This window comes from Schistocerca cancellata, chromosome 2 (assembly GCF_023864275.1).
Source record: "Schistocerca cancellata isolate TAMUIC-IGC-003103 chromosome 2, iqSchCanc2.1, whole genome shotgun sequence".
NCBI lineage: Eukaryota > Metazoa > Arthropoda > Insecta > Orthoptera > Acrididae > Schistocerca > Schistocerca cancellata.
The window spans coordinates 496388709-496406892 of record NC_064627.1 but is presented as its reverse complement, the minus strand read 5'-3'; the positions used below and the strand labels follow the sequence as shown (position 1 = coordinate 496406892).

Here is an 18184-nt window from a genome sequence, read left to right as displayed (position 1 = left end):
GTTAATCCCACTGACTATAGGCCTCAAAGGAACGGATTCCTTATGTATTTTCGGTAGTCCGTACATTCTGGGTGAGACAGGTATTCGAGGTGTTAGATTCTTTGTAATAGAGCTGTCCAGTCTGGAGTCTGATATCAGGTTTTTCACTTTCCGAACAATTCTGTTCGTCGGATCGCTTTTTAACTTTGCAATACACAGGATTAGGTTGTAGTTGTTCCATCTTGATGTGATCATCCACAGCGTCCAGAACAACAGTAGTATTCCCCTTATTCGATTTTGTTACAACGATGCTTTCGTTTCTCATGAGTTCGATAAGAGATTTCCTTTCCTGCGCGGATATGTTGCTTTTCGGAGGTTTCGATTTCCGTAGAACTCTCGACACATCTTGTCTTACTTCTTCGGCATGCATCTTCGGAAGACGAAACAAGGATGCTTCGACGGCACTTATGATTTCTTCAACAGGTATCCTCTTCGGTGTAGTTGCGAAATTCAGATCTTTGCCCAGAACTGAGACAGCTGCTTCGTCGAGTACTTCTGACGCTCCACGCAGTTGCAGCGTTACCAAAGACTCATTCTTTAAATCATATTTCTATTAAACCTACTGGCGGTATTAGGTTTTGCTACATACATTTTTGTCTTGGATTGGGATGAGGAAAGGAAAGCACAGACAAATTAAGAGAAATGAAGACTCATCAGCAGGAGTATAAAGAGTTGCCTTCACTCGCTCAATTTGTGAGAGGAAAAAGGAAAAGGAATGACTAGTAATGATACGAGATACCATACGCCAAGCGCTTTATGCGGGAGTACGTGGAGTACGTAGGTTGACGTAGAAGCTACAGGTTAATAATAATGCGGATCAAAGATAACAACTATTTTGGTGTTGTGTTTCACTTCAGGCTATTCAGATATGAGATTTTTCCAGGTTTCCTAAACTCCAACTAGGAAAATACCACGAGTTGGCCACAGCTCATTTCCGTCCTCATCCGTGTCCAGCTCTGTAGCGGTGCGCATTGAGTTAGCAAGGTGACCCAGTGGTAAGCTGAGGAGAACCACATTTGGAAGGAAGAGTGCTCAAACCCTCATCCGGTTTTACGTGATTTTCCTAACTCGCTCAAGACAAATGGTATGATGGTTCCTTTGAGAAGAGCTACGTCGTGTTCCACCCCTATCCTTCTCTAACCGTAGCTTGTGCTCTGCCTCTCCTTGTCGATGGGATGTTAAACCTTAATCTTTCTTCCTTCTTTATAACGCTATCTATGTCAGTCTCCAATCATCATTTCTCAAAAGTGATCTGTGGGCAAATAACGAAAGGTAGAACTTATCAAAGGAGCACCAAATTAAGACATATACATTAATCACTAAAGTGGAAACGATGAGGTTGGACAACATGATTTTTAATGCATTTGGAAAGGGAGAAGTTCAAATGGCTCTGAGCATATGGGACTTAACTTTTGAGGTCATCAGTCCCCTAGAACTTAGAACTACTTAATCCTAACTAACCTAAGGACGTCACACACATCCATGCCCGAGGCAGGATTCGAACCTGCGACCATAGCGGTCGCGCGGTTCCAGACTGTAGCGCCTAGAACCGCTCGGCCACTCTGGCCGGCCAAAGAGAGAAGTCTTGAAAGCTATATTGACAGCAAAAGTAAAGTGAAATTGGTGTACTTAAAGAACGGAGCTTTACGAGAGGGTAGAAACAATTTTAAAAGTAATACGGAAGATGTAGTCCACCAGCAATGCAATAGATATGAACGAAAACACGTTCATCCGAAAGCTACAGAATCGAAATTTTTACTGAAGGATATTTGTACGAAGGCGTGAACGATAGTTGAAATCACTTGACATTTTCTAAAAAAAATCCCTGAGAGGCAATACAGAGTATATTGTTGTGGGAGACTAGCTGATGGTACCGCCGACAAGACGACCCGGCTGTAGCGATTACAATCTTTTTTACTATTATTTCAACACCACGAGATGGCCGTTGTAGTATCGCACGAGTTGAATGGCGAAACCAATGCAATAAAAGTAGCCACAAAATTTGTTTACTGAATTATAGTGTCACTTTGAGTCTTCCTGTCATAAATATGCGCAAATAACTCACGTGGTTGTTGTAGTACGCTAATATTTTTTGTTTTATTTTGTTGCAGCGGGGTGTGATATGGACAGCATAGTGGCGACATTCGAACAACAGAAGGAATCGCTGCCACCGTTCACGAATGCCTCATGTCTTTGGTGTCAAGAAAAAGCAGCCCTCGCCCAGCGGGGAGGCTGGGAAACCCCAAAGGTACAGGTGCCGCGTCCGCATCCGCTGCTGTTAGCCTAAACAGAAATGTGTTCACTGCTTGTCGTAACAACACAGTTGTGATTGATTTGTTTACTGAATACGTGTTCCCTTAAAATGCAATACTGCAAAAGGTTGAGAGTTAACTGAAGCCGCTGGTAAACACACACGTCTAAAGTGAAAATAATCACATAACTCCCTGTGCAACAAAGATTTTGAAGCAGTAGAAAAATTCTTAAACAAAGTTATGTTTTGACTGGTAAGTATTTTGGACTCACTGAGTATGTTAAACAATCTGCTGAATATCAAGACTCATAGAACTCAAGAATTTGCCAAACACAGTAGGTAAAGCATTATTTTTTACTACTTTTGAAAAGCATGTATAGCGCACACACACACACACACAGAGAGAGAGAGAGAGAGAGAGAGAGAGACCAGAAACGTGATCTGCAAACGGAATGATACTATAGTCTAAGAGGGTTGAGAAATGAATTCCAACTGCATAGTTACGCAGTGGTAGCTTGTAAGCGTACCATATCAGTCAACAGCGGTAAAGCTCACCTCACGTGGACAGTGTACTCGTATATCATTTGGCGCATAATCACAAGATGATAATTTCAAAACCTTCTGAAGTTCTTGCGAGATCGTCTCCCAGCAGCAAATCGCTGTAAAACAAAAGGACAGGAAAAAAGTAAAAATCCTATTTTATTAAGAAGTACCCACACAATAAAGTATGTGATGGTCTTGTCCCATTGCCATCCAGAAAACTATGTTGAAACAAAAGCAAAATAAAGCAGACTTTTGAGACTCCAACACGGCTGATATCACGAGCGAACTTACCTATTTGTGAGCTATAAAGTATGACCACCTTTCGAATAATCTGATTAAACTATTCTCTGGTTATTAATTCAACATTTTTATATCAGTAATGTCAACCAATGCTTCTCTAATCCATATCTTGAAGTCCACAGTCACGCCACCGAAGAAATTGTGCAGGAACAGGAAATTCAAATTCAAAATTCCTGTTGGTCAACAGGAAATTCACCTCTGTCGCTGTGAAATACAGGCCTATCTGCGTGTCGAATGAAGGGCAGTATTTCGCGCTCCGAATTTTTGCGGAGCAAGCCATTATTGTCGGGATACCTGAGATACTCCGTCTTAAAGTTCTGGATTGGTACTCGAGAGGATGGCCGTTCAAATCCCTTTCCAACCACCCAAATGTAGGTACTCCGTGGTTTCCCTACATCGCTTTAGGCGAGTTTCGAGATGGTTCGTTTGAAAAACGTCCACAGTCAATGTCGTTCCCCAAGTTCATTCAGTCCTAGTCACTTCGTCATCGACAGGCGTTAATCCCTGCTGTGTACGACTTCGTACACTACAGTAAGGAGACGTGGTGTAGCAACTGTCTTTGTAGGAAAGCTGGACAGGAGCGGAAATGATGAGCAACAGCTTCACTTAACTGGTAGCTTCTTTCAAGCGTACAAAGTCTCATTAAAAATAATGCACCTAATACAGTAGCAACAAGGATGAGGCGCTCTGAGCATGAATGATGGTTTCGGAGCCGCGACCAGGTGGCGTCTGCGTAGTGTCACGTACCGAAGAGGCTCCCCGTGAGACTGCGCCCAGTGCCTGCCGTCGGCCGTCCTATATCACAGCGGCATAGGGCGCCCATGGTACAGAGCCGCTGAAGGCTTGACTCAGTGGGCGTGCTCCACTGGGTCCGCTGTAGCCCGCACACGACTGCTATCGGAATCTGACGGAAAGTTGCAATTCGGTTGCCAACTTTGGTACGTCTGTGGGATGGTATTGGTATCTGATACCACAAACCCTAACCTTCCTTCTTCTGATCTAGTGGTCGAGATGGGAACCCATCATCTTCTCCCAGATACCTGTCGCATTGGGACTATGACGATGAAATTAGAGAGGCAGGCGGTCTGCAATAATGTTCACGAGATCTCCAGCTGGAATGGTGCCTTCGATACCTACCAGCAGTCCGAGGTGAAAGTTCTCCAAAGCATAATACTGCCCCCTCTGGTCTGTGTCGTCGGTGTGGTGCACATTTCAAGAAAGCGTTCGCATAGATGAAGGCATATCTGGACACGACCATTGATGTAATTCATCCAGCAGCCACCTTGTTTCCACTGATTCACGAACGACTCTCGAAGTTCCCATGCCCATTCCATTCATAACTGACGAAGTCGCTGGATCTACGGGGGAACACCTAGTGATCGTCAAAAAATGGTTCAAATGGCTCTGAGCACTATGGGACTTAACTTCTGAGGTCATCAGTCCCCTAGAACTTGGAACTACTTAAACCTAACTAACCTAAGGACATCACACACAACCATGCCCGAGGCAGGATTCGAACCTGCGACCGTAGTTGTCGCACGGTTCCAGACTGTAGCGCCTAGAACCGCTCGGCCACCCGGCCGGCTAGTGGTCTCTGCTGCAGACTATTATGTTCAACAATGTACATTCAACAGTGTGCTCCGAAACATTTCTACCTACACCAGCATTGTACTCTGTCGTCTGTTCTACCACAGATCGCCGCCTGTCCTCCTTTACAGAGAGGGGAAACCTCCTCCTTCCACGTTGTATGTTGATGAGCGGACGTCCAACACTTCGTCGCCGACTTGTGGTTTCATTGTCCTTCAACTACTACATCTACATCTACATACATACTCCTCAATCCACCATACGGTGCGTGGCGGAGGGTACCTTGTACCACAACTAGTATCTTCTCTCCCTGTTCCACTCCAAAACAGAACGAGGGAAAAATGACCGCCTATGTGCCTCTGTACGAGCCCTAATCTCTCTTATCTTATCTTTGTGGTCTTTCCGCGAAATATAAATTGGTGGCATTAAAATTGTACTGCAGTCAGCCTCAAATGCTGGTTCTCTAAATTTCCTCAGTAGCGATTCACGAAAAGAACACCTCCTTTCCTCTAGAGACTCCCACCCGAGTTCCTGAAGCATTTTCGTAACACTCACGTGATGATCAAACCTACCAGTAACAAATCTAGTTGTCCACCTCTGAATTGCTTCTATGTCCTCCCTCAATCCGACCTGATAAGGATCCCAAACGCTCGAGCAGTACTCAAGAATAGGTCGTATTAGTGTATTATAAGCGGTCTCCTTTACAGATGAACCACATCTTCCCAAAATTCTACCAATGAACCGAAGACGACTATCCGCCTTCTCCACAACTGCCATTACGTGCTTGTCCCACTTCATATCGCTCTGCAATATTACTCCCAAATATTTAATCGACGTGGCTGTGTCAAGCGCTACGCTACTAATGGAGTATTCAAACATTACGGGATTCCTTTTCCTATTCATCTGCATTAATTTACATTTATCTGTATTTAGAGTTAGCTGCCATTCTTTACACCAATCACAAATCCTGTCCAAGTCATCTTGTATTCTCCTACAGTCAGTCAACGACGACACCTTCCCGTACACTACAGCATCATCAGCAAACAGCCGCACATTGCTATCTACCCTATCCAAAAGATCATTTATGTAGATAGAAAACAACAGCGGAGCTACCACAGATGCTCAACACAGTAGCACAGGAACAGCAGTCGAGCTTCACCATTTTGGAGAATCTCATACCCACACACTGGGCCGTAACAATATCCTCTTTGTCAGAACTGCTTGTGTCAGTGGACTTCCTCATTTGCGACCCGGATCGTCGCTAGAATGCTTCTGATTCGTCTCTGCTCTGTTTGTACAGTTTTTTCAACGTCACGTGTTCGAGTATAATGACTTTTCTGGAGACTAGAAATCTACTCTGTAGGAATCAGCATGGGTTTCGAAAAAGACGGTCATGTGAAACCCAGCTCGCGCTATTCGTCCACGAGACTCAGAGGGCCATACACACGGGTTCACAGGTAGATGCCGCGTTTCTTGACTTCCGCAAGGCGTTCGATACAGTTCCCCACAGTCGTTTAATGAACAAAGTAAGAGCATATGGACTATCAGACCAATTGTGTGATTGGATTGAGGAGTTCCTAGATAACAGGACGCAGCATGTCATTCTCAATGGAGAGAAGTCTTCCGAAGTAAGAGTGATTTCAGGTGTGCCGCAGGGGAGTGTCATAGGACCGTTGCTATTCACAATATACATAAATGACCTGGTGGATGACATCGGAAGTTCACTGAGGCTTTTTGCAGATGATGCTGTGGTGTATCGAGAGGTTGTAACAATGGAAAATTGTACTGAAATGCAGGAGGATCTGCAGCGAATTGACGCATGGTGCAGGGAATGGCAATTGAATCTCAATGTAGACAAGTGTAATGTGCTGCGAATACACAGAAAGATAGATCCTTTATCATTTAGCTACAAAATAGCAGGTCAGCAACTGGAAGCAGTTAATACCATAAATTATCTGGGAGTGCGCATTAGGAGTGATTTAAAATGGAATGATCATATAATGTTGATCATCGGTAAAGCAGATGCCAGACTGAGATTCATTGGAAGAATCCTGAGGAAATGCAATCCGAAAACAAAGGAAGTAGGTTACAGTACGCTTGTTCGCCCACTGCTTGAATACTGCTCAGCAGTGTGGGATACGTACCAGATAGGGTTGATAGAAGATATAGAGAAGATCCAACGGAGAGCAGCGCACTTCGTTACAGGATCATTTAGTAATCGCGAAAGCGTTACGGAGATGATAGATAAACTCCAGTGGAAGACTCTGCAGGAGAGACGCTCAGTAGCTCGGTACGGGCTTTTGTCAAAGTTTCGAGAACATACCTTCACCGAAGAGTCAAGCAGTATATTGCTCCCTCCTACGTATATCTCGCGAAGAGACCATGAGGATAAAATCAGAGAGATTAGAGCCCACACAGAGGCATACCGACAATCCTTCTTTCCACGAACAATACGAGACTGGAATAGAAGGGAGAACCGATAGAGGTACTCAAGGTACCCTCCGCCACACACCGTCAGGTGGCTTGCGGAGTATGGATGTAGATGTAGATGTAGATGCCCACAATGCCAGCAGGCGGCGTTCAGTCTCGCCGTGGGCACTGGTTGTAATGTTTAGCCGCATCGGTGTAGATGGAATTAGATTTCTTATGTCCTGGTTGTTTGTGCACAGCACACCAGCAGTGCATTTATTTTGATCTTAAGTCAGTTTCGAGACAGTGTCAGTCGCATGCTGGACGACTGCCAGGTACGTGGAGCCTGCGCGCCTGCGGTGTATCCGTTTAGGGCGCGGCAGGCACGGAGCGTGCGGTGAACCGCAGAGCGGCTGCCGCTGCTGGCAGGCGGCCGGCGTTGCGCGGCCGACGAGCGGCGGACGCGTTGCAGCCGCGGCGTGGCGTGACGGGCCGCGCTGCGCTACTGTGCGCCGGGCGCTTCTTGCCGCGCTCTGGCCGTCACGCGCCTCGGATGCTGCGCGCGCCCTAAACCACACAGCCAACCACTTCTTGTCTGTGTACCGCGTCACGGCCTGCCCATTCGCCTTTTTGTAACGCAGAGTGAGGTGAAAAACCATCTGCGTTGTGTGCGGATCCCGCAGTTACCGTTGCATCATTTGTGAGGACACACGCACAACCGAGCACACGCGTCCGAGGCGACGCGACGTGTTATCGATCCTTGTTAGGCTGCCCGTTTAGTATAATGATACTACCATTTAGCTTCAGATTGACGAAACCACTCGTTCCGAAAGTTCGCTGCTGCTAACTATCGCGGTAGTCTCGATAGAGACTTCGTGGCATCCATTAAATTCCGATCGCGCTGCCGCAGAAACGCCATTATTTTTACGGATAAAAAATTCGTATGGCAGGATTGGCTGAGAGTTCCTGAAGAGGCATGTTTATCCGCCCGTTTGCAAGTTCTTTCAAATGGACGCCCCTTTGTAGTAGGCTATACACGATTTCAGAGGATATAAAACATAAACTTTTGTACTTAATTTTGTATTTAACATACCATTGGAAATCTAATAACTGTAATTAACCAGTGCGTAATCTATAAATTATGACCTCCTTTAAATACGGGGTGATCAAAAAGTCAGTATAAATTTGAAAACTGAATAAATCACGGAATAATGTAGATAGAGAGGTACAAATTAACACACATGGTTGGAATGACATGCGGTTTTATTAGAACCACCCCATATTGCTAGACGCGTGAAACATCTCTTGCTCACGTCGTTTGGTGATGATCGTGTAGCCGGCCGCGGTGGTCTAGCGGTTCTGGCGCTGCAGTCCGGAACCGCAGGACTGCTACGGTCGCAGGTTCGAATCCTGCCTCGGGCATGGGTGTGTGTGATGTCCTTAGGTTAGTTAGGTTTAAGTAGTTCTAAGTTCTAGGGGACTTATGACCTAAGATGTTGAGTCCCATAGTGCTCAGAGCCATTTTTGATGATCGTGTGTTCAGCCGCCACTTTCGTCATGCTTGGCCTCCCAGGTCCCCAGACCTCAGTCCGTGCGATTATTGGCTTTGGGGTTACCTGAAGTCGCAAGTGTATCGTGATCGACCGACATCTCTAAGGATGCTGAAAGACAACATCCGACACCAATGCGTCACCATAACGCCGGACATGCTTTACAATGCTGTTCACAACATTATTCCTCGACTACAGCTATTGTTGAGGAATGATGGTGGACATATTGAGCATTTCCTGTAAAGAACATCATCTTTGCTTTGTCTTACTTTGTTATGCTAATTATTGCTATTCTAGTCAGATGAAGCGCTATCTGTCGGACATTTTTTGAACATTTGTGTTTTCTTGGTTCTAATAAAATCCCATGTCATTCCAAGCACGTGTGTCAATTTCTACATCTCTATCTACATTATTCCGTGATTTATTCAGTTTTCAAATTTATACTGACTTTTTGATCACCCGGTAAACTTCAAGTATAGTAGTACAGTTTACAATGGTTTAGTAGCAATGTAACTTTTCCCTCCTTTAGTGTTCTGGGGTTAACCACCCAGTAGACCTGCCGGACAGAGAGGACACTTAGTTTAATGTGGAATCTGAACCATGTGTCGTTCTTGGCACACATTCACACTGTAAAGGTGATCCCCCAAGCTTACCGTTTCCAGGGTTTCGCTTTGCCAGTAATCCATCAAACCTCTCTATACTCTAATCTACAGTACTTAACTTTATAACCAACGTTTAAAATTATTTCTTTGCGTCTTTTTGCGTGATATGTTCTACAACTGAGAGCAAATATGAGCAGAGGTTGAATCATTCATGAAATAAGGTCTGGGATGACAAGTTAAGCAATCAAAACTGCTAAATTAATTTTTGTCTTTATTCGATATATTACGACGTCTTCTTCGGCTCAATAACTAGACGTATTATTCAGCTTGCCAAGAGGGTATTCAAGTTTTTTTAAAAAAAATGTGTACTTTGAAATGAATTACTGCGGGCACTTTATCTTTCACACAGAGCATTCTATGAACTTTTATTTCCGTAATTGCTTCTTTGATGTATAGATTAAACAGTATGGGTGAAAGACTACATCCCTGCCTCACACCGTTTTTTATCGGAGCACTTCGTTCTTGGTCGTCCACTCTCGTTGTTCCCTCTTGGTTCTTGTACATATTTGACCATTTGACATTGTCGAAAAATCCTGTGAATGTGCCTTGATTTTTCTTTAGTCTATCTCTCTTAATTACACACTTCGATAAGAGAATTCCTGCAGCTTCCTTCACCAGCGAATCTCAGAAATGTTGCCGCTAGAATTTCGACATTGTCGTACAACAGAATGTGGCCAGTGTCGATGCAGAATTCTGTCGCAACCGATTTGTTGAGCTGTAGCAGCCGGTGTACCTTCGGTGTTCTGCGCATGACTGTCCGATCTATGAAGACCACCCGCTTATGAACACCCGCTTTGCGGACGTTCAGGTCATCCATGACGGGATCAAAAAGTGCTGCTGTCTTCGGTGGAGGGCGGAAGATCACTTTATACTGTTACTTGGTGGCGATCCGACACATGGAGGGAAGCCACGGATCCAAATGTCTCTACTCTTCCTGTTTAAATCCCCCTGTTGCGGCTTTCATCTACATCTACATCACACTCCGCAAGCCACCTAACGATGTATGACGAATCGCACTTCTGGCACCACTAAGCGGTCCCTCACTTCCCTGTTGACTCACGAATGTAGCTTGTGAAAACCGATTATCGGTAAGCCTCTGTATTAGCTCTAACTTCTCGAATCTTCTCCTTATGGTCACTTCATGAGATGTATGTGGGAGGAGATAATATGTTGTCCGACTTCTCCCGGAAACGCTCTTTCGAAATTTCGGTAGTAAACTTCTCCGTGATGCACAACGCCTCTCTCGTAACGTTTACCAGTGGAGTTTGTTGAGCATCTCTGTAACGCTCTTGCAGGACTAAACGATCCCGTGACGAAAAGCTCCACTCGTCGTTGGATCTTCTCTAACTCTTCAATTTCTTCTACCTGGGTTTAAGGAGAGACCCAGTTAACAGGTGCCAGAATGTGCTCCACTGACAACAACAAGCAATTTGTAGTGTGAAACTGTAAGATGCTCCCACAATACTATTCTTTTAGGCAGCGTCAAGGATAAGTTCTGTCGTCTAGTGAGAGACTTACGATAAAATGGGAGAGAGAAGAAGATCGACTATTTTTGTTGTTGTAGGTGAAATTGTATAAAACAAAATATTTCTTTTGTACTCGTACCCACGCAATAAGATAATGAATAGCGGGCTCTTCAGAGTTGTTTCGCCGCACGCGGTAGCCGTGCGGTCTCAGGCGTCTTGTCATGGTTCACGTTGCTCCCCCCGTCGAAGGTTCGAGTCCCTCAGGCATGTGCGTGTGTGTGTGTGTGTGTGTGTGTGTCAGTGTGTTGACCTTCGCGTAAGTTAGTTTAAGTTAGAGTAAGTTGTGCGTAAGCCTAGGGACCGATGACCTCAGCAGTTTGGTCCCACAGTTCTACCACAAATTTCCAATTCCAGAGCTGTTTCGTAAAGACATAAAACATCTCTCTGTAATGGGTGGCGATTTTATAACTAATTTCCTGTCAGTTTAACTGCATTTTAAGAGACGTTAAATCCTAATAATCACTTGACGCATACAGATTATATGAAAAAGCATAACTTGCACATTGAAATGAAAAAAAAAAACAGTTATACCGCTAATAATGAAACCTCTTTCCTTTTAACTGTTCCGCCAGTGCTCAGAGAAATATTCTCGCAAAGAGACGACATCGCTCGATGGCGAGTACCGATCTTACTAGTGTGATGCTAATTGGGGCTTCACCTCGATGACGAGGTTTGACTGGAGCAAACCAAAACGTACAATTGCAGTCTGAGCTGTTCGTTGCGAGCATCAATACTTAACAAACATAAACTTACATTAAACCTCAAAACAGTTAAAGTTGAATCACTTAGTTTCACGAAATATCAGTAAGTTAATTAACACCTTCTTCCTACTGACTCTGCAAAACCGCCAACTTTAAATGCCTCCTCCTTTACTTTTACAATCAAAGACAGACCAAACACATGCAATAATACAATATTTACAGTTTGTAAAAGCGAACACTCAAAAATATTCTAATAGCTTTTATAAGAAAGGCAACAATAAATTGGACAATTACTTTGTTAAAGAACATCAGCCACTAGCTCACTCAGCAAAACCGACAAGTTTAAAATCTTACTTTAGGCAGAACAATTTTGTAGCATATATTTTTAACAGTTACTTCTTTCTCGGCCAACAAGTAGCACTGCTGGTTGAAATAAGATAGCGCACAATACAATTCCTATTTCAAAACTTACCGATTGATTGACACACTGAAGAGAACTCAGAACAGTTATTAAACAACTCGGCCGCCCGCATCTCGTGGTCGTGCGGTAGCGTTCTCGCTTTCCACGCCCGGGTTCCCGGGTTCGATTCCCGGCGGGGTCAGGGATTTTCTCTGCCTCGTGCTGGCTGGGTGTTGTGTGCTGTCCTTAGATTAGTTAGGTTTAAGTAGTTCTAAGTTCTAGGGGACTGATGACCATAGATGTTAAGTCCCATAGTGCTCAGAGCCATTTGAACCATTTTTGAAACAACTCGGCCACTTAACCGACCCATTGTAACTTCCCTTTTCTGTCGCCAAGTCTGGTAACCTGGCAGCCGTCCCACGACTCAGGTTTTAAGTCCCTTCGGTAATTCAACTTCCTCGGCCACCCGTTCAAACAGGACCGCCGACTGGTCGGAGGATTCTTGGAAGGTTGCTGTGGTAATAACTGCCCTGGATTCCACACAGAGCGGAGGTGACATCGATGCGACATGCAGCAACCTTCACAATCCGTAAACAGAAAACTTACGGGCGACCGTTCACATCTTCACTTGACCGGCCACGCCACACATACGCCCACTGTCCGACAGAGACAACATTCCATCTGTTCACAGTCCGGCTAAACAAAGACCTTCTACCAGCCTTCAATCTTAGTACCGCAGTTCGCACTCTAGTATCTCTTGCTTTGAGAGCACGATATAGCCGGCCGCGGTGGTCTAGCGGTTCTGGCGCTGCAGTCCGGAACCGCGGGACTGCTACGGTCGCAGGTTCGAATCCTGCCTCGGGCATGGGTGTGTGTGATGTCCTTAGGTTAGTTAGGTTTAAGTAGTTCTAAGTTCTAGGGGACTTATGACCTAAGATGTTGAGTCCCATAGTGCTCAGAGCCATTTGAACCATTTTTTTTTTTAGAGCACGATATTCACACAGCTTCCTCCCTCTCTCGAATTCTGTCATATGTAACACGAAACAAAGGCCTCATCAGATGAGTTAAAACTAATTTCCAGAGTTATCAGCTTCGACCGTTGGCACTGCATTAAAGAAATTCTCACTACAAGTCTCAGAAAAATTGTCATTTCTATTGGTGTTAGGCAAAGAACCAGCTAGTTTTGAACGCAGGAAAACTCATTTTCTTGCAATGTGTACATTCACGTATTTGGTGTGTGTGTGTGGGGGGGGGGGGGAGGGAGAGAGAGAGAGAGAGAGAGAGAGAGAGAAGAAAGAGAAGAAGAAGAAGAAGTAGAGGGAGAGAGAGAGACAGATAGATTATTGGAGGTTGATGTAATATACGAAACCCACATCGCAAATTGTTAACCCACGTTTTCTTTTTCCTGTGCTTCTGTGCCCGCCATAACAACACCTACTTTCCATTTCCGTGCATAGGCGGTCAATGCTTTTAGCTCCCGTGTAACAGAGAAGCCGAGTCTAATCGCACATTCATTAGTAGCTTGCTTCTCGTTACAAAACCTCTGAATAATCGTATGACCAACGACGCGAAAACTATATGCTGCTATTGCAGCAATGACTGTCGTCAGCGTGCCCAGCGATAAAGCACGCCGATATTGCGGAAATGTCTCGCTTAATGAGGTAGCGTAGAGCAGTGAGCAGTAAGTGTGTGCGCTGTCGGACTGGTGTCGGCCGCTTTCACTCGCGAGCTGCACCGAGGGGTCTGCACTATGTGGGCAGCGGAGAAACACGACGTTTCTCACAGGCTGTCTTACTGGCACCATTTCCCTGCCCGTGTGCCGTGTAAAGTACAACGGACGCTGACAATTCATTTGCATGTAGTATCTACCTTTAAAACTTTGTGTTCTGCCTTATGGCAGGTCTTGTCATGGGGGAAGCCTCGTCAGAGAGGTCCACCGTATGAGCGTCGAGGGAAGTGATTCCAGTGGTCGTTACCCGTTGACTTCCACTGATGATGATGAAATGATAATGAGGACAACACAAAACCCGATCTCTGAGCGGACAAAATCTCCGACCCAGCCGAGAATCGAACCCGGGCCTCTTGGCGTGACAGACCGCCGCGCTGACCACTTTTTTTTCTTTATTTTGTTCGGTGCTGCTCGTTTCGTTTGGTCTGGGCGGACGTCACAAGACATCCGTTCAAGTTAATCGTTGATTCTTTTACTCAGTTTTATATATATATATATATATATATATATATATATATATATATATATATATATATATATATATATATATATATATAACAGAAGGCCATCGCATCTCTGACCGAACACGCTGGGCTACCGTGCCGGCACCACTCAGCTGTCGGGGCGGACAGTATTTACCTGACCGCTGGTATTGGTCACAGGAAACTACCGATACTAAAACATGTCTTTTTCCATGAAGGTAAGGTAACAGTGTGCGCCTCTTATTGGAGAAATGCAGGTAATTTCTCTGAAAGGTGTACACAAAATGAATCTGTAAGCTTAAATGAATAAGACAGTATCTAAATGACAACGTACACTATTTGATCAAAAGTATTGGGACACCTATTAGTGCCGGCCGCGGTGGCCGTGCGGTTCTAGGCGCTGCAGTCCGGAACCGCGAGACTGCTACGGTCGCAGGTTCGAATCCTGCCTCGGGCATGGATGTGTGTGATGTCCTTAGGTTAGATAGGTTTAAGTAGTTCTAAGTTCTAGGGGACTGATTACCTAAGGTGTTAAGTCCCATATTGCTCAGAGCCATTTGAACCATTTTTGAACACCTATTAGTGGACATTAATAAGGAGTGTTCCACCGTTCGCCTCTACGACGGCTTCCACTCTTCTGGAGAGACTTTCAGTGAGGTCTCTGAATGTCTGTGGAGCGACGGCAGCCCATTCTTCCTCAAGAGCTGAAAACAGACAAGGCAGTGATGTTGGACGTTGGGGTCTGGAGTGAAACTGACGTTCCAACTCACCCCAGAGGTGCGTCATTAAGCTCAGATCGGGAGACTTGACAGGACAGTTCAATTCAGGGCTGTTACTGTCCACAAAGGATTGCCTCACAAATGCTTCATAATGACAGGATGCACTGTCATGCTGACAATCATCGTCTCCGAGCTGCTCCTCTGCTGGATGTTGCGCACAGTGCTGTAAATTGGGTTCGTATATTTGCGCGTTTAGCGTTTCGTTAAGGCCGAAAAGGTGACAACACCCTAACTACGAAAAAAAACTCGTACCGTAACACTACATCCTCTGTCCTTTATTATTGGCACTATATATGATGGCTGGTACTTGTGCAGGCATTCGTCGGACCCAAATGCCCCCATTGGACTGCTACAAGATATAGCGTGATGATTTACTTGTAATTACTCGTTTCTGATGATCCACTGTCCAGTGGTGCCTCTCTTTACGCCATCTTAAGCGTCTCTTAGCACTGCCTGCATAAATGTGTGGCTTATGGGGAACTCCTCGACCATTGTACCCCATTCATTTTAACTCCTTACGCACAGCCGTTGCGATAGCAGGTCTCTTTGGATCTCATGAACGATTCCTTCTGCTGATTTCACAGGAGTTCTTACTGTTCAGTCTTCTACCACAGAAATCAAGGGAGAGGATGTTATTTGGTGGCTGGTATCCTCCTTCTACAACAGAACTGCACACATGTATTAACAGCGTTCTTTATTTACTTAAACAAATGGCTGCTACTTAACTTTAACAGCGTCCATGTGTTGTTGTAGAAGCTCTTCAGTATTAGTCCACGTTAACCTCACTGCTTGGGAAGTACAATTCCCATTATGTAATCTGGTCGCAATGTACTGACAGACGCCAACTGCAACAGTGACTGAACTAGTGACTGGGACTGAGACTGCCCGAGACTGAGAATCTGGTCCGCGCCGACGGTCTAAATACTTGCGGTAGAGAGGGCTTTGGCGGCCTGTTGCTTGCGGGTCTGTCTTTGGTGTCTCTCTTGGTATGCACGCCTGATCCAGCGCCTTCTATCGATCTTCTTGCTACATCTTTCCTGATCGGTGGGGTGGCGACAGCTTACGCCAACACACTTACAACCACCCTCCGCAATGGTCGATGATGCCTGTCTGCTGGTACATGAGGTCCGTCCGTTTCTGGTTTAGCTGCAGTTGATCCTTCATGTTTCCTCTTCACAATCACATCGAAAACAGAAGACTTGGGCTGTTTTAGAAGTCCTGAAAGCTCCCTGATGGATTTGTTGCTGAGGTCACATCCAATCACTAGTTCACGTCCAAAGTCACTGAACTCTGCTGACTGACCCACTCTGCTGTCATTACTTCTGTACTGACAACATTTTACTCCCCACCCCCTTTTACACTGACGAGTCCTCCCCTTGTGACATCTAAAGGCCATTACATAGAGACGTTCGGATATTTTTGACCAGATGAAGTACGTAGAAGTCAAATGGACGTCCTCGCGCAGTTAAAAGACGATCTCGATTTTATCCATTGGAGCAGGTATCTGTTTATTCACTACAACGACAGTAAACCTCACCCAGTCACTTTTTTGAAGTATTAATTTATTCTATTTAGTAGTTTTCGAACCTTTTCACGCTAATCTTCAAATGGTGCAAGTTGCATATTTATTTTCGAAGGGTGTTGCTAGATACTGGCTCTACAACAAGAAAGTAGATAAAAAGACTTCATTGTATCGCGGTGAAAGAGTTTGTACAGCGACTTGTTTCGAAAATATTTGGAAAAATGATTTTTCTTACTTACTGCGACGGCATGGGGCGTTTTGTAATTCGTATCCACCTAGCAGGTTCCACTGTGGTGGCCAGTTGACTGCAGACACTGAATTTTCTCTATGAATGTAAATGTACACCAACTGTCACGACAATTCACCGGCATTTAGCACGTGCCGTACTGCTGATGTATGTTACGAAGCTCTTCACATGAAGATATGACAAATTTCGCTCAGAGACAATTATTTGCGGCTGACCAAGATAAACAGCACAAATTGAGACTGCTGGGGAAGTCATCAGCTCGTGTGGCTGAAAACTAACTTTACGATGGGGAATCATACCAAGCTCTACCAGTTCTGTCTGGAAAAGGAATGGCAATTATCACAGACGAAGAGCAAAGCTTTGTAAAATTGCACAGGATATCAAAAGACGAATGACAAAGATGCTTCAGTATACTGCAGAAGAAGCATTTGCGATTGGTTATAGTCACACGTATTTTGTAGTCAGTGAAGATGTTCTGAAGCTGTGTTTTGCTTTATCTGCTTCTTTACTTATTTTATGACATAACTCAGCCAACATATTAGATGCACATTCTAATTATCGTGGCTGCGTCATTTTATTTTGCCACCTCTACCAGCATGCTGCGAAACTGTGGCGTGGAAACTGCAATGTGTACCAGGACTGCAGTCACGTACCTTCAGACACACACAAAAATAATTACATAACTTTTATTTTCTCAAGATGATAAGTTAAGACTTCGACTATCCTACACTCTCTATCCCCCTTCCGTCCTATTACCAAGTTGTGTTCGGTCAGTCCTCAAGTGAGAGAGTTATTTTTCTAACATACTGTGCCTTATTCGTAACAGCAAACCAATCGCTGTAACATAAGTCGTGATTCCCCTGTAAAAAGGAGTAAATACATTTTTTTCCCCAATTCGCGCAATATTCTTCACATCAATATCTTTTACTAATACTTTCTAAAGTAGTTTATGTTCTTTCTTAGAGTTCCTATCTCCAGAACAAATTTAACTGAAATGGGTTTAGTTCGTTAGTCGTGAACACCTAACAAAGCTATTTTTGCATTTATAAAATTACTCTGGATAAAACTTTCAGTCATGATATCTTTTTTTCCGTGAGCCGATTTTGATGAAATAAAGTCTATACGTTGCTCAAGCTCAAGTTTCCTGCGAAAGCCTCACGAAAATTCGTGTAGTAGTTCTGGAGAAGCGTGTTCAGACAGGTAGATAGTTTCACAGATTTATTATGAGTATAGATGTGAGGCTCTACAATTTGTTCACCTTCCTACTTTTGTAGGTTTACAATGAATTATCAGTACTGACCTTCTGAAGTATTTTCTCAGACTTAACCGTTTGTGAAGTGATGGTACCGCACGCTCTACATCCATAAACATTACATTTTCCAACTAAAATAAACACATGTCCCATAACTGCAGGTACTGATTGATCCAGATAGGTTCCATGTTTCATTAGCATGAAA

The 18184-nt window shown here is 44.4% G+C and overlaps 1 protein-coding gene across 1 annotated transcript in view; it reads left to right on the top strand.

The window, feature by feature from the left end:
• LOC126162033 (ankyrin repeat domain-containing protein 6) overlaps nucleotides 1-18184 on the top strand; it is a 688216-nt gene that overhangs the window by 316465 nt on the left and 353567 nt on the right. The window contains exon 2 of the mRNA XM_049918259.1: nucleotides 2151-2287. Within this exon, the coding sequence (XP_049774216.1) occupies nucleotides 2220-2287 (68 nt within the window). The 5' untranslated portion in view covers nucleotides 2151-2219. The remainder of the gene's footprint in view (nucleotides 1-2150; nucleotides 2288-18184) is intronic.